The sequence below is a fragment of the Phoenix dactylifera genome, chromosome 8 (assembly GCF_009389715.1).
Source record: "Phoenix dactylifera cultivar Barhee BC4 chromosome 8, palm_55x_up_171113_PBpolish2nd_filt_p, whole genome shotgun sequence".
NCBI lineage: Eukaryota > Viridiplantae > Streptophyta > Magnoliopsida > Arecales > Arecaceae > Phoenix > Phoenix dactylifera.
The window spans coordinates 9,441,659-9,458,600 of NC_052399.1; the positions used below are offsets into that span (position 1 = coordinate 9,441,659).

Consider the following 16,942-nt stretch of genomic DNA (forward strand, 5'->3'; position numbering starts at 1 on the left):
ATTTTTTGTTTTTACTGAAATATTTTTTCTAGAAAACTAATGCCTTGCTATATGATATCTGAAGAAGTGATTTTTGTATATTTGGTTGATCATAAAGGAGTGACATATGTCAGAGTGGGTTATGTTTGGTTAGACATCTATTTTTCGAAAAAAATTATATAAAATATCTATTATGCCCTTAATAAAAGTAAGACCTTAAGAGGACTTTTGGAAAAAAAAAATTGGAATTGGACTTTTTCATATCTCCTATAGAATTTTTTTTTCTTATAAAATATAGAAATTTTATTTTCATGAGAAAGCACTCCTTTTAAAACTCCAAATATGAGCAATTTTTCTATTTTTTTCTTGACCATACTTTTCTTTTTTATCTTCTTGCGAATCGAATGAGCCCTAAATTTTTTTCTCACAAACATGTATTTGTGCATGCCAAATATAGTCCATTGAACATTTTGCCTGCATTTATTTATATCGAGCCATCTAATAATTCCCCCATGGCCTCCTTACCGAATTGGTTTCGTTTTGTTTTCATCATTATCGAATTGGTTTCTCTCTGTACTCACCTTTTCTCCGAGGTGCAGCATGAAACCATGCGAGCGATGGGGATGAAGGGGACGGAAGATTGAGCTCAGCATGTCACGAGGAAAACGTAAGCCAACAACCTTGCTCCGGTCGAAGGGGTCAATCTCTTTTTCCACACGTCCAATCTTTGATTCCACGGCCAACCCCACAGTTTGTCCTCCGATGATTACATCACCAAATGCGTACATTCGTATAAAGAAAATAAAAAAAAATTAAACAAAGAGATCAAATTATAGCCACCACCACAGGTGAATATATCAATTTTAGTTGTTTTTTAAAAAAAAGAGAGAGTTAAAGATCAGCAAGATAAATAAGAATAAAAACGAGTGTCATGTACAAATGAATCGAGAAAGAGCGCGGTCTTCTTTGGTATTGTTAAATGGTAATTAAGTCTACAATGTCCAAGTTATCACCTTCCTCGAACATCATCAATTTTAACAAAGTCCTGGCTCAAGTCCAAAATGTTGTCTTATTATTCATATGGTCAAACTATTCCCAAAATTTTCACATGCAACTCTCTCGTGAGCCTGGTCCTCGGTCCAGTCCGGGCTGTAGTATTTTGGACCATTCCAATGCCTGGCTATCGATGTCCTTTTTTCTTCCCTCTTTTTTTCTTTTTTGGTACAGGGGCGACTCACATACAAGGTGTGGATGCAGCTCATAAGATCAAAAAGAGTAAGAGAATACAAAGATGATGGAATCAAGAATAGGTTGTCTCAAATGAAATTCTTGAAGTGATAAGCCACAAAGGATACCATTCAATCAGCCATATCGTTAGTTTTTCTATAGATGTGAGTGGTCCAAAAAATCAGCGGATACCGTGAATCAATCAATCGTAATTCATTGGCGTCACTGCCTGGACTCTGGATCCAGTCAATCAATGCCCTTCTTAAAGCTGGGCTCCGACCCAAGTGAGTGCCTTTACCACTTCTTCCATCCATCATTCCACCCATCTCCAAGAGTGCCATGTGTTTATCACACCAACCCTCGCCTTTCCCTCTTCTAACACCCGCTTCCACACCTCTCTCTCTCAGGGACACCCCCACCCCAACCTTTTCCTCTTCCATATCCTCCCTTCCTCCCCTCTCCCCCTTATCCAAAAGACTATATTAATCCTCCACTCCAAGGCCATTCCACAAGCACCAGCCATTTCCCATACTCTTTTGTTGCATTTCAATTTATCCTTGCTGAGACAGCAATGGTTTGGGCTGGCAGGTGTGCATGGGTCCTTGCCCTTTGGCTCGGCCTGGCCATGTTGCATGGGGATGGGGCTCAGGTGGGTGCGCCTTCACCCTCCATGGACTGCACCTCTGCCCTCCTCAGCCTGGCTGACTGCCTGACCTTTGTGGAGCCAGGGAGCAACGTGACCAAGCCCCAGGGGAATTGCTGCTCTGCCCTCAAGAAGGTGGTCAAGGAGGAGGTGGCCTGCCTCTGTGAGGCCTTCAAGGGGAGTTCGGCCTTTGGGATCACCATCAACATGACCAAGGCCCTCACCCTCCCCTCTGCCTGTGGGATCACCACCCCTCCCTTCAGCAAGTGCAAGAGTGCGTCCCCTCTCCTTTCCTTCTTCCCTTTGCTTGCTTCAGATTCTATAGCACCTCTTTTAGGTTATTTCCTTTTTGGCTTTTGGGATTTAAGAATTGAAGTAATATCGGGTTTGAAGTTAAAATCTTGAAATTGGTTGCTTTTTTTCTTGTGTGTGTTGCAGTTGCATTTGATGGAGCGCCTGGTTCAGCCCCCGGTATGTCTCTTCCACTGGGATAAACCATGTTACAAATCCATCATTTTCTCTTTTCTTTTCCTTTCTCTACCCAAAAGATGATTTCATCTCGTTATAATGTCAAATTTTGGTTTACTACCTCCTCTTCCTCGTCCTCCTCCTTTTTTATAAAGGAGAAACCATCCGGCAATGAAGTCCCTTTGTGTTTCTTTTGCCTGCGATCGGTAGGACCGGATATTATAAATTAATAAAAAGGAAGTACTCCCAGGCTCGGAAAGATGAGCGTGCAGTATCATATTTCAATTAATTTTTGTGTTTATAATTAATGATAACAAGGAAGTCCCTTCTACTCTCTAAATATTTATCTATTTATTTATTTATATTTATTATTACGTGTGGTACTATGGTGAGTGGATAAGTGATCTAGATGGAACTAGAGATGATTTCATTTTTTGATTTTATTTTAAACCAAAAAAAAACTTTATTGGTGGCTTTATAGTTGCATTTGTTTCTAATTTTCTGTTAGATTTTTTTTTTCATTTGTTTAGAGTGATTTTTTAGGGCAGTGATGCTGCCGTCTCTCTCGTAGTACCGATCTGCTCGTGATTGGCCACCATCCAATTGCTGGAGTTTGCAGTTCCACACAATTCTCCTGAAATTTGTGAACAGTAGAAGGTGACCTTTATTTGGTCACATTTGCTGATAGAGTTTTGTTTCTGCAAGTAACAAGCAATGCCGGAAGGGCAGGTCATGTGACTACTAGCCTCGGTACAAAACCTGTCTAAAACCTGACTTATATTTGGCCGGGTTGGGTCAGCAACTTAGGGTTGGGTCAGACCGTGGACTAGTGATAGAAACCCGACTTAAACAAGCCTGCTCATAATGCAAGTTGGCTCCGACCCCTTTGGTCCTCTATCGACAACTCCATTTTGAAACCAAGATTTTGATGGCATCATTCAACTGTATAATAATGTCTGTCCACTGATGCTAATTCTTTCTGTTTGATTGGATATTTCTTTTAAATTTTAAAGTGAAATAGTTTGTGACATTATTGTAACTACGAAGCATTATAATGGAGAACTATGGATATATAGTCGCATCAAAAAAAGCTGAAGTTATTTGACCAAATCGCTCCTGATCAATAATATTATGTGTTCGGCCAACGCTTGTTATATTTACAAAAACATTACTACACCAAAAAATTTATTCTCTGCAGCCATTTCAAATCAAACCAGGAGGCCTCCAGACCTGTTCTGACTGCTGCTAGAGCATTGATAAGAGTCATTGTTTCCAACTTGTTTGAAATATGTTCGTCCATATATTGCTCTTTTAATTATATAACCGTACGTAGGAGTTCGCCGGAAGTTAATTTATTGTTGATGACAGTCTTGTGATCTTGCAGCCCCATCACCATCCAGTGGAGCACCTGGAAGTGCTTCGACTCCATCATCAAGGCCTTCAGGCGCCCGAGCTTTATCGGCTCCATCCTTGGTCGTTGTTCTTGCTGCTGCAGCAGTTGCTCTTTGGTTTCACTACATTTGAGAACTTAGCTCCTGTGTCCATGCATGTATCTCTTTTCTAGTCGATATGAAACGAGTCTTTTTGGTGGTGTTGCTTGAGTTGTATCCCGGGGATTTCTTTTGGTTTCATTGAGCTCTCAGTTTGGTGCTGTTCTCACACAAACATCATCATTTATGTTAAGACTATTTTTATACTAGTAGATTTCGTGTTTAATGCTAGAAGAGTATGTCTGTATTGCCGGTTTGGCATCTCAGATACTCCTGAGTACTAACAAAAAAAAATGATGGAAAAAATGTAATGTTTCCCATAGAGAAAAAGAGAGAGAGAGAGGGAGAGAGTGGACCTTTTCATTCATTTATTGCGAATTTATCACTTAAATGAAAATCAACTGCCTCTGTTAGTCCATAATAATTAGGTGTCCAGTAGGAAGTACCCAATCAGAGCCTCAATAGTAAACTCGCTTCCGCTTCAATCATGGTGATGAGAAAAAAAAAAGGTAGAATCTGACTGTAGAGGTGTATCTTTCGCTTGAAAGAAGGATTCACCGTATTTTATATGAATCTATAGTTGGATCATCCATTGAGCACTTTGAAATCCATTCAAGCGTATAAATAAGAGATTTGGAGCATTTTGAGATCTATATGGTAGATGATCCAGTGGAAAATTTGTATGACGATAAATTCTTCTTTGGCATCAAAGATACAATCCTGACCTATTGATTATTTTGACTCCTCCCCAAGCAAGTACATCTCGTGTGCTAACTACTAGTTTATATTAGATTGAAAGCGGGACAGCCAAGGCACTTGAGATTTATTACACATCCCAAAATTTGAGCCAAGGCAAAATATAGCAGCTTTTTTTTATATTATTAAAGGGAGGCAAAAAAAAATGCCACGTATATAATATTGATAATCAAAGAGTATGTATAACAGAGTAATTCACAGAGAAGGAAACGCTTTCGTAATCTTTACATGATGACAGAGCATATCACAAAAAGAAAAAAATAGGGGGTTTGAAAAATACAGCAGAAGAACCAGCTCAGCACAAGTGCCTCTCTTACAGTCTTACTCCAAAAGTTAAAAAATAGTGACGAGGACAGTAGCGCATTTGATATCGGCAAAACACAGGCAAAAAAGTATCCAATTTTTGGATCATTCTTTTCTTCTTTTTTGTTTTTTTAACTATTCTTTGGCTACAGTATAATAATATTATAAATTATAGTAAATAGATGGTTATAATAGTCAAATTCTTATTATATATTAAACAATAAATTTTAAGGATACCCAAGCAAAATCTCTCGTTATTATAATAAAATAGAAAATTTCAATACGTAAGTTTTTTTATTGCATATTAAGCAATAAACTTTAATAATAACCGTTATTAATACTGGCATCCACATAGCGTATAAAAACTCCTACCATTAATACTGGCTTCGCACGATGCACAGAGTATGATTTTTAGCTTTTTTTCAACCATTTTTGAAAAAATATAATAATATATAATATTATAATAAATCAAAAGCTTCGATAACTACATTTCTGTTACACATTAAATAATAAACTTTTATGGGGATGAGCAAAAACTCCCATCAATATAATAAACAAAAGGTTATAGTAGCCATATATTTCTATTACATATTAAGCAATAAATTTTATTGATGGCCGAGCTGGAATACCCGTTTATATGGTAAATGGAGAATTCTACACAAGCTCAGCCTTCATTCATTTTTTTTCCCAGCTATTCTTCAAAAGCAATATAATAAAATAACAAATTATGATAAATAGAAGGCTTCAAATTTTTGTTGTACCTAAAGCAATAAAATTCGATGATTGCCAAGCAAAAACTCTCATTATTATAATAAATAGAAGGCTTTAGGACCTAAATCTCTATTACACATAAGCAAAAAACTTTAATAAAAGTCGAGTAGAAACTTCCATCATTAATACCAACATTATTATTACCTATAATAAATGAAAAACTTTGCACAAGCTAAGCCTCGTGCAGAAATTTTCATCATTAATACTAGCCTTATGATATTTGAGGTACAAACTTTTTTTTCTTGTTCAAACTATTCTTCAGATGTAATATAAGAATAAAATAAATTATAATAAATAGAAGATTTTAATAGTCAAATTTCTGTTGCATATTAAGCAATGAACTTTAATGATGACGGAGCAGAAACTTTTATTGCTATAATAAAATAGACTTTAATATTTCATTTTTCTCTGCATATTAAAGAATCAACTTTAATGATAGGCAAGTAGAAACTTAGTACCGGTATCTATATAGTAAATGGAGAACTCTATACAAGCTAAGCCTCCATGTAGAAGCTCCCGGTTCGGCACAATATGGCTTTTCTCTTTTTCTAACTATTCATAAAACACAATATAGCAATGTAACAAACTACAATAAACAAAATACTTCAATAACCATATTCTTGTTGCACATTAAATAATAAACTTTAATGATAGCGGAACAAAAACTCTTATTATTAATGCTAACATCTCACATTATGCACTTATTGTATGGTTTTCCCCCTTTCATTCTTAAAATGCTATATAACAATCTAACAAATTATAATAAGTAGAAGGTTTCAATGACTAAATTTATAATGCACATTGAACAATGAACTTTAATGACCATCTGAATTAATGAATTGCCGTAGGTGAATGGACGAGGTTGAGTGAGTCAGCTAGTTGCCGTGGATGGCCTGAGGTTTTGAGTAAGCAGGAGATTTGTGGAGACCATACGCATTAATTGTTGAGTAAGCTGGAAATCTGTGGAAGCAAGTTAATATTAGGATTATTCATAGTTGTTGCATATTAAAGAAGGAACTCTAATGATGACCAAGCTCATAATTTCTCATATGGAATTCATCATGATCTTGTCTTTCAAGCTGTTGATTATTGGGATGCATTTCTAAAGAAATCTACTCCTTACAATGAGTTCATTGAATGGTTCGCTTTCCTATTATCAATGCACTTCTTAAATGTATTTAGGCTGTGGTTGTTGTCATCCGGGGGAATGGGTAATTGAAGGTCGCAAGGCATCGGATGCAGACTTGGGTTTGGTAAGGCCCAATAGAAGTATGTGGATAGCGCAGATGTGGTTGGGCTCACTAGTATTGCATTCAATGTCCATGAAAGAAGGAATTAGCTGGACTTAAATTAAGAGCGTGGCTCAGCTCAAGTTTAGGGTTTAAGGTTTAGAGTTCAATATAAGTCCTGACCCTAAACAAAGACTGCTATGATTGGCTAATAGGCCCTCTCCCCTCCTACTTCAAAAGGTCAAACTCTTTGCCCTAGATTCAAATTATACCAATTTCATTTGTAACAACTTTGTACCTCGCATAAAAAAGCTAATCGGAAGATTCTATTTAGGTTCATTGGCCTTCTATAACTATCCAAGATCTATACGGAATATAGTTGATATAGGACAAAATGCATATTCACATGGTTCCTCACATGCTCCTGTTCAAATTAGTTCAAATCTAATTACAAACACTACGATCAGCTTGCAATTATTATGCTGCACTGTGTCATTGGCTGGGAATAGGATAGTGCAAGCTTCTTGACGGGTAGGAATTTTCCTAAATAATGGCCTGGTTTCCAGATCTCTTTGGGCCCCTGAAAAGGGATTGATTAAATACCTCATTCCTCCACATATTGTAGTCCTCAGAAACGCCATTAGCATAAGGTTACTGCCACTCTTTTTCGAAGGGGGAATCTGTTTTTATATGTGGGCTGATCAGTAGTCCAAAAAGGTGCAAACAAAAGCACCTTGGAATCACCAACTTTTTCCACTGCCAACCACATCTCTCTCCCATCTTCCCAATTGATTCATCCCCTTCCACCCTACCATGCACAAAGACCAGCCATTATAATATGCCTTGCTCATATCTCCATCTATTACTTTTCTTGATTGCAACCCATTTAAATAATAGGTACATAGTTTATTACGCTGGTAGATTACCATGCATTATGCGAAGAACTCTTTTGCAACATTTTATGGATTGGACCAATGAAGCAACAGTGCCAATTCCATATTAAGTTGAAGAAAACCAGCTTTCTGACATGAAAGTAACTTAGGAGCCAATGAACCAGTCTAATGGGATTCATTACACACTGAATCCCCACACTGAGAGCCCCAATGGACCGCAAATGGATCGACTGCTTTCAGATTCGTCAGGGGACCACTTCATGCAAAGGTGACGAGATAACCTTCTCCACTGTAGTTCGTCAGCCAGATCAAGCAACTACTAGGCTTGGCTTGATTTATTTATGAGATGATTGCTTTGCATTCTTCAGGCTACGTTAAATACACAGCGATGCATGCTGAAATTTAAGGACGTATCAGAGTAGCCCAACCGTGCAGTGAAATCTAAGGACAGTGATGAGCACTCTACAGAGAAAAAAAATACAACAAAAGAATGAGCCATCTGTCCGGTCATGAGCAATAGTTCTTCTTCATGGTTTGGGCATGCGACACAGTTGATCAATAAAATAAATGCCCCATTTCATTTGAGTTTCTTTGGTTCTCTTCACTTCAAAACTGAAGGAGCAGCACCACCAAACATTGGCTTCCGATGGTACAGTTGGAATTTGAATGAGTTTTTAAAAGTTTTAAAGAGGTATTAATAAAAAGAATTTGTAACCCTCAAAATTTTAAAAAAATTGTTGTAATCTTTAAGTATTTCAAATTCCATTTGGAAGTTTCAAAACTTTCCATTATCTTTCATTATGGTCTTAATGAGGCCATAAGTATTCAATCATTATGCTTGGGTTACAAAAGGTCAATATATATGAGCCAATTCTTGCACCTAAAAAAAACAAAACAAAAAAATCTTCTTCTTGCTCTCATAGTCTCTTCCTACCACCATTCTCTCTTATACAATTACATATATTATTTTATATTTTAGGCACGATATAGAATAAGTAATCTGCCTACGTTAGATGTGTACTATAGATTAGACCCGCTGTAAGCCGTTTGGGTTGTATCTTGAAGCCGTCGCTACCGCCAATACCTGCACGTGGGGAGGCAACAACGGCATTAGGACAATGCATCTTTTGGCGTGCCTCTCACACCTCACAGGCCAGATATTTCTTTGCTAATATTTTATTACAATTGTTAAATTTTTTTTTTATGTGATTTAATATTTTATTAAGCATCTTGCTGGATCAAGGGATACCACCTCCCGCCAGAGGTGAGGGGTCCAATCCCAAATTATTTCCTATTGAGGCTCCACCGAAAAGGGTGCAGAAAAACACCAAAGGAGCGGCAGGAATCACCTGAAGAAATGGGTGATTTTTGACTACTAAGATCCACTTGAACCATAAGCCTAATGAATTCCATATTTGTTAATGTCTAGAAGCATTTTAACTAAAAGAGACACAAAATTAACACTAATACATGGGTTGGATAACCAGTAGCATCAGGCTGTGCATTTATTTCTGAAGATTAAAACTTTCTGGTGCCGGAATGCTAATAAAACCCATCTAATATGATTTGTTTTGCCTACTAGCAACACATTATTTTTTTTTTTAAAAAAAAGAATTTTCGCATTATGGCATGCATAGAAAAACTACGGTATGAAGATTATATAGAGAGAAAAAGTCATAGTTTTAAGCAGCAGCAACTGTTTCACCATTATTGGAGGCTTCAGATCCTGCAGTTGCTAGGGGTGCTTCAGTCCTCAGAGATGTCAACGAGAACTTCTATTTCTCTTTCTGATCATCAAGGTTAATTTGGTGCTGCCTACACTGCAGGCTACAGAATGCAATTTCACCCCTGGGGACAAAGAAGTAGGTCAGTACAAATAGGTCCCAATTAGATTATAAGAACAAAGACTAAGCATCTCAAGCGGAGATCGAAGATTGTAAGGTGCTCCTGGTTCGAAGGGTTTCATCAAATGAGGCCATTCTCCACACAACATGGGAGTTCACAAAGTGAAATATTTTTACACTTTAGGACAAGTATATGTACATGTAAGCATGCATGCGAAAAAAACTATTACCATAAGATTCCATAAACAAATCTTTGAATCAATAATGCAATGTCTCATCAAAAAGAATCAATAGTGCAATGATAATTCAAGATTGCTCTCGGGCTACGATACAAGACAAGACATTGAGGCAGCTAATATAATGAATAAAAGCCTGATGATCAAGTGGATGTACCGTAGCACTGCATATTACCAAGAGTCAAGACCATAATTAACAACCTTGTTCCAACCATTAAGGTCAGTTTTCGAAACTTGTTTAGCTGTTCATGCCTATGAAAAGTTGCCTCGGCTGTCAGTGTAAACTTCTTCTAATCATTGCTTATAACTTGTTGGATATCTTTATCTTTCATGACTTAAACCATAAACCTCCCATATGGTGGCATCAGTGTCCCACAATAATTTTTAAACTTCATCAGATCCTAATTACTTAACATATTTTAACACCATATCGATCATCACCAGCCTCTCCAAATTCTTAGACACTTCCAACCAAGTGATCTTAGATCTTCCCGTTCACAACCCTTCAACACAATTGCAATTAACAAGTTAATCTAGAGAGAAGCATAAATTCTGATGTATTATGGGCTAACCACAACATTCCTTTAGGGTTTGGAAGTCGAGGTATACTGTTTGTTAAGTGTATCAATATGTGTAGGTGCACAGAGACATGAAATTCTTATATAGCAGGCATGCAGATAGAGGTAAAAATAAATCACAAAATCCTTTAAAATCTCAACCATCAAACCGAATTATAAGTTTAGTTAGAAGACCATTCCAAGCTACACTATGGCTTTGAGAAGAAAGGACCTAACACAGAAGAACAAGAACTCATGAATTTAAGTGATCTAAATAAATTATGTATATCAAATCTATGGACTTTATACTACAATTGCTAATCAATTAATTAGGATTGTAGCCACCTTCCCCCCCCCCCCAAAAAAATAATAATAATAATAATAATAATAATAATAATAATAATAAAATAAAAAGGTCGATAAAAACCAAACAGACAATCAGATCTCTACTAAGAAACGTACAAAAGAACATGCAACTTAGGAAGATAAATCCACATGATTGTTCATACTAATACTAAGACCCAAAGCTTACATCAAAGGGATAAATTCTAATATTTATTTGAATTTGTTTAAGCCAATGCACCAACTTGTTTGAAGATAAAAGATTAAAAAAAACAAAAAACCTATGAACACATAACAACCAGATTAGTTGTTTCAAGATTTTATAAAACCAAGAATCGTAGTAAACTAAATCAAAAAACAAAAGAACCATAGCAGTGCTCATAGATATAAACAATAACTCAAAGTAATCATTTTTTGAAAGAGTAGATTGGACGTTCCAAAGAAAATAAAAATGACTGCAGTCTACGGAAACCAATAAAAATCTTTTTTTTTTTCGCTGGTATCAGCACATCCTCCACAAGAACACGAAATTCACAAACGAGATGCCAAATTAAGGGTTAAAAAAACGTTTTTTCCCCACTTTTTCTCCATCTGAGATAAATTTATACCTATAGATGTAGGTATCGACTCCAGGGCCGAGGTGGCGCTTGCAGAGGCCGCAGGAACTGAGGAAGGAGGCCGTCCCGGCCAACTCGAAGTCGCTGAAGCTCCGCCGCTGCGCGCTCATCGGCGCCGTCCGCCTTAGCCGCTGGTGCCCCCCCTCGTCCGACGCCTCCGACGCCGCCTCGAGGTCCGCCGCCGAGAACACCGCCGCGATCGTCGTCCGCCGCATCGGCGACCGCGGCCGCTTCCCCATAAGCATCTTCGCCCCTCGCCGCCCTCCTTCTCGCTCTCCTCCTCTCGCGGGCTTCGGAGGGCGGCGGGGCGGCGCAGGGGGCGAGAGGCGGCGGGGCGGCGCAGGGGGCGAGAGGCGACGTGGCTCGCGGAGAGGCGTGTTTAGAGGAGGGAAGGCGAGAGCGGCGGAGATAAATAGATGGAAGAGGAATGAATATTGGCCGTTGATCTGAATTCTCCATCCACGCGTCCATAACCTCTCTTAAAGCATATTTACTTTTAAACAAATATTTTAACTACTTTTACTTATGGTTAGGATTTGTTTGAATATTATTCGGAAATCGAGTTTGTTGGCCTGCCAGTTTAAATTTTGCTAAGAGCTCGCTATATCCCAACCAGAATCCTCGAGCTTGTTCATTTGCAGATCGAGTTTTTTTTTCCTCCTACAAGATTCAAGTTCTTGGATTGATATGGCCATAAGCTTAAATCAATTTTCTACTCCATAAATCTAACAAAAAATTCAGTTTACTTAATTGATAAAGGCCCAACCCTCACATATCAATATGTTAATAGTATTCGATGATCATTATTTGCTAAGTTCAATCTTCACGTTCTAAATTATTGGGACAAGAAATTATAATTATTTATCAAATTAAAATTATTTTAATTACCCTAGCTATCCAAAATTTTAAGTGTATTTCTCTATTCATAAAAATCACAAAATTGACAAATAACAGTTATTATTAATTATTTTAAATTTTACTATTAAATTTATTTTATTATATTAGCAATGTGCATAATGTGATTCTAGAATATGATCTTACCTCTCTCGAAACCATCCCTGAGACCATTACATCCACTGTTATTTTAAACATCAATTCATGGCTCAGGAAGAACATGGATGAACTCTAGATTACCCACTACTTTAGTTAAGTGCTATTGGCCAAATGGTGAATAAATTTACTTTCCTGAAGTTATGTTGATTGATTGATTGCATTATTCATCATTATTCATGAATAAATAACAGAATTTACAAATTATTTTAATGGTTTTATTTGTTGTGTCCCTAGTGCCTTTTGCGTTGGAGAACGCTATCAGAAGGTCATCCAATCATAAACAGTGTGTTTTTCTGGAGTTTAAGTTGTTTAATATTCCTCAATTATCGATTAATGTATGCCTAATAATTTTGTTACAAATATTGAAGAAAATGAGCTACTAAAGCAATTTTCTAAAACATAGACTAGTCTCAAACATATGATTGATTCTATACATGATCGATTCCTAATGGACCTTGGTTCAGCTTCAGTTGAGTTAGATAGGCTGAGTCCGAGTTGGCAACCATTATTTGGAAGCATAGTCCCAACTTCAGCATTTTAGAACTATTCAACTAGTTGTTAAAAATCAGAATTTAGAAAAAAAAATCTAATAAATTCAAAAAGTTCAGATGACCAAAAATTAGATTTAAAATTATTAAACTAAAATATTAACTTTCTCATGTATTACTATATTTATTTATTTAAAACATAAAATATAAGAGAAGGAAGAATAATAAATAAGAGCAAGAGAATCTCAAACACGCATACAGAGCATCAGAAATTTTGAACACATTCGAGAATAATTGAATAATTTTGAATTGATTTACAATTCGGAAAACCATTCAGCCAAGAGAAATATTAAAATAATTCAAAAGTTTTTAATAATTCAGAAAAATATTGCTACCTTGTTTGGAAGTATTGAACGGAGGACATTTCATGTTCTTAAATACTGATGTTTAGTTGGATTTAGGGAAACTTGAGAGAAATGTTGGCATGTTGTCAATGTCAAAAATAGTATGCATGGGTAAATATATGATATCACGTGAATATGAGGGAGTTTATGTCAGTTTTAAAACCCTGTAATTAATTGTTTCCATCGAAGGAAGCATGGGTCTTTCCTTACTCTTGACAGCAACGGGTGTAAATAGATCGAATTGGACTGGATCGTGAGTGATCCTGACCGAATTCAATTTTTTGCTCGGTTCTAATGTTGGACCTACATTCAATCCAATAGAAGATCGGGTCCGATTGGATTAATGGTGAAAATTTCTGGCCTTACAAATTATTGGAGTCAGGTCGGATTTATGTATAATTTGGTCTCAAGCCAGAAAATTCGGATCCGAATTAGATCTGGTCTGAGTCCGAGTCGAGATTAAAATTGTGCATATGTAGAGTTCTGCAACTTGAAGAAAGTCTATATTTCGTGACAGGACTGAGATTGTAAACCACACTACATTAAAAAAAAGTCTGATGGTCAAGATTCATGACATTGTTTCATTTATTTCATATATTTTGGATATCAATATCTGATCCATTCGGCCGCTTTTCATTGCAAAGATCAACTTCGCTGTGGGCAGATTTCGGATCTTCGCGCATTTGCATTTATGCGCCATTCTTGGAAACTCAAATATTGGAACACAATGCAATGCTAGATCAAAAAGGTAAATTCCAGATTTTAGATTTTAAAGAAAGAGAGTAGTCTTTTTTCATGCTATTAAAACTGCATTAGTTATTAAAAAATTAGATTCTCAACATGTAAAGTAATCTTGTAACGAGCAAAAATATTAGAAAAGGATACTTAAGTTGTCATTTGAAATATTCTTAATGATCATTGTGATGAGACAGAAGCAAACCCATAAATAAAAGAAAACAAAGCCTAATTCAAAAGCAGATTCATGGGTTTTTCTCTGGCAGAAGTAAATAAACTTGTCTAGAATATTTCTATATAGGCACTTAAGACAACATTTGTTGCAGGTACATATGTGGCGCCGTATTCCCATCATAAGAGACTGGAATCTCAGTTTCCACAATCCCCTCCTTTCTAAGAGCTATATCACAAAATTTCTCCGGAATGACTTTCCAGACTAAGCATGTATATCGAAAAGTCAACGAAGCAGTATATTGAGTAGTCTTTTATGTGGCTAACCATTCTAGAAAGACTCTGTGGTTGGAGGAGAGGGGACTATTCGGTGTCTTTCGGAACTTATTATCTTTTGATTTTTTTGAATGTATTCATACCCGTTATGTATGATACATTTATTTTAACAAAAAAAAAAGATATATCACAGTGGCCAAGTTTGGCTGACTTCTGCATCTCTCTGATACAAAGAGCATCAACCACACATTTTTTGCCAGTAGTCTTCTCATTTGCCAAGTCGAACCCGGCAGCATCAACAACTACCCAAGCCATTGTTGGAAAAATTAAATGCACACGCGATTTTTTGGGCCGTGTGCGTGTTTGTTGCTGGAAATTATGTGAGCCAGCGCCCGCGCTTAATTACCGCGGACGCGTCCGCAAAAAGACTAATAAGCCCTTCTAATCACCCCTATACATACCCTTCAATTTCATCCTATTCAGTACACGAAAAATTAGAGAAAAATATCAAAAATTTTTTGAAGAAAAGTTCTTTCTCTTAGCCACTTCTGATTTTTATTTTTACAATTCTATTCGGTTTATTTTATTTTGTTCTTCGCTAGATCTGCAAGTTCGATCGGGTACGATTTGGCTTCTTTCAAGACGTACCGAAGAATAAGTTTAGAATCGTCGTATCTCTGAAGAGGATTGCCGGGAGACCCATACGTGGGGCAAACACTTCTTTAGAATAGCGTCTACGCGCTTCGACCTGCCTTCAATCAGGCTATTTTCTCTTACTCTTGTTTTAAATTTAATATTAGTAGATTCGTAGGATTTGCAACTTTATGATTTAAATATATTAAATGAATAGATTTATTTTGTGCTAGAATAGATTTTTTTTTTGATAAAATAGATTTATTTTGATGCCGAAGAAAATATATATACATTATTTCTTTTAAGAATTTCTATTAATTGTAATTATAATTATTCTAATAAGGTAATAAATCATTCTAATATATAATTCATTGAATTGACAAATTAGATCTTAATTACAATAATTGATTTACTAGCACAAAATTAATAATCTATTATTCTAATAAGATAATAAATTTTATAATTTATTGAATTGACATTTTAGATTTCAATTACAATAATTGATTTGCTACCACAAAATTAGTAATCAATTATTCTAATAAGATAATAAATCTTATAATTCATTGAACTGACATTTTAGATTTCAATTACAATAATTGATTTGCTAGTACAAAATTAGTAATCAATTATTCTAATAAAGTGATAAATTTTATAATTTATTGAATTGACATTTTAGATCTCAATTACAATAATTGATTTGCTACCACAAAATTAGTAATCAATTATTCTAATAAGATAATAAATCTTATAATTCATTGAATTGATATTTTAGATCTCAATTACAATAATTGATTTGCTGGCACAAAATTAGTAATTAATTATTCTAATAAGGTAATAAATCTTCTAATTTATTGAATTGATATTTTAGATTTCAGTTACAATAATTGATTTGCTAGCACAAAATTAGTAATCAATTATTCTAATAATGCAATAAATTAATTCTAATAATAATTCATTAAATTGACATATTAGATTCAATTACAATAATTGTCTAGCTAGCACCAAATTAATAATTAATTATTACGAATTCGAAAAATTCAAACCAAAAATTTGGAAATTGATTAATCCATAATAACAAATTTAAATTTGCAGTTAGGCTTTTGTAAAAATTGAATTTGTGTGATATCTAGTAATTATATCCACTAACTAATAGTATCAAACAAAAGTTTATCAAAAAGGCATACGTGCCTAAGAAAGGCTAGTACTTAAGTATGCCTAGTGCTCCACAACCGATCTGGAGCTGATCTGCCTATTATTTTTTTAGATATATCAACTAGACATTCAAAATTCAATATAAATTTTAGTGCAATCTTTTGACATAAATTTTTTGCCTTCATTCAGGTTTCTATCTCTTTTCTATAACCTTCAACTTATGACCTCAAACGCTAGTGACCACCTTAGTGCCAAATCTGAAAAATTTGATGACCATAACTTTAGGAGGTGGCAGAACCAAATACGGTTCTGGCTTACCACATTAGGGTTGATCTCAACCATAGATGAGAGCACCACTGAAGTTGATAACGGGTCCAACCCAACTACTTCATGATATGCTACTCGCCAAAATCTAAACCAGAGTTCATCCTCCTCCCACACTGAACCTTCTACCTACACCAGCATACCCTCTAGGATACCTGATGAGATAGACCATCATTGCATCCATAGAATCCTAGGTGTCCTTTCTGAAAGGCTGTATGACATTTATTACACAGACAAGAGTACCAAAGAACTCTGGGACACCCTAGATAGCCTGTCTAGGACCAATGGAACCAATTTGGATGAATCATTTCAGGTAGCCTGTCTGATAGACAAACTACCCAATTTTTAGTC

General features: G+C 35.8%; 2 protein-coding genes across 3 annotated transcripts; one reads left to right on the forward strand and one right to left on the reverse strand.

Annotated features, from left to right (window-relative positions):
- Positions 1 to 1,498: 1,498 nt before the first annotated feature.
- LOC103717216 (non-specific lipid transfer protein GPI-anchored 11-like) lies at positions 1,499 to 4,073 on the forward strand. The gene is made up of 3 exons (XM_008805523.4): positions 1,499 to 2,123; positions 2,288 to 2,320; positions 3,702 to 4,073. Exons 1-3 carry the CDS (start codon positions 1,778 to 1,780, stop codon positions 3,839 to 3,841), a joined length of 519 nt encoding a protein of 172 aa, XP_008803745.1. The 5' UTR covers positions 1,499 to 1,777; the 3' UTR covers positions 3,842 to 4,073.
- A 4,240-nt stretch (positions 4,074 to 8,313) lies between these two features.
- On the reverse strand, positions 8,314 to 11,747 carry LOC103717217 (FCS-Like Zinc finger 5-like). Of its 2 annotated transcripts, XR_001879983.3 has the most exons (3): positions 11,347 to 11,747; positions 9,465 to 9,607; positions 8,314 to 8,843 (listed from the first exon to the last, which is right to left on the reverse strand). XR_001879983.3 is itself a non-coding variant. In XM_008805524.4 (2 exons), exons 1-2 carry the CDS (start codon positions 11,598 to 11,600, stop codon positions 9,535 to 9,537), a joined length of 327 nt encoding a protein of 108 aa, XP_008803746.2. In that variant the 5' UTR covers positions 11,601 to 11,747; the 3' UTR covers positions 9,231 to 9,534. The 2 variants fall into 2 exon arrangements, 1 of the variants encoding a protein (XP_008803746.2); XM_008805524.4 differs by lacking the exon at positions 8,314 to 8,843 and having other exon boundaries at positions 9,231 to 9,607.
- Between the last annotated feature and the right edge of the window lie 5,195 nt (positions 11,748 to 16,942).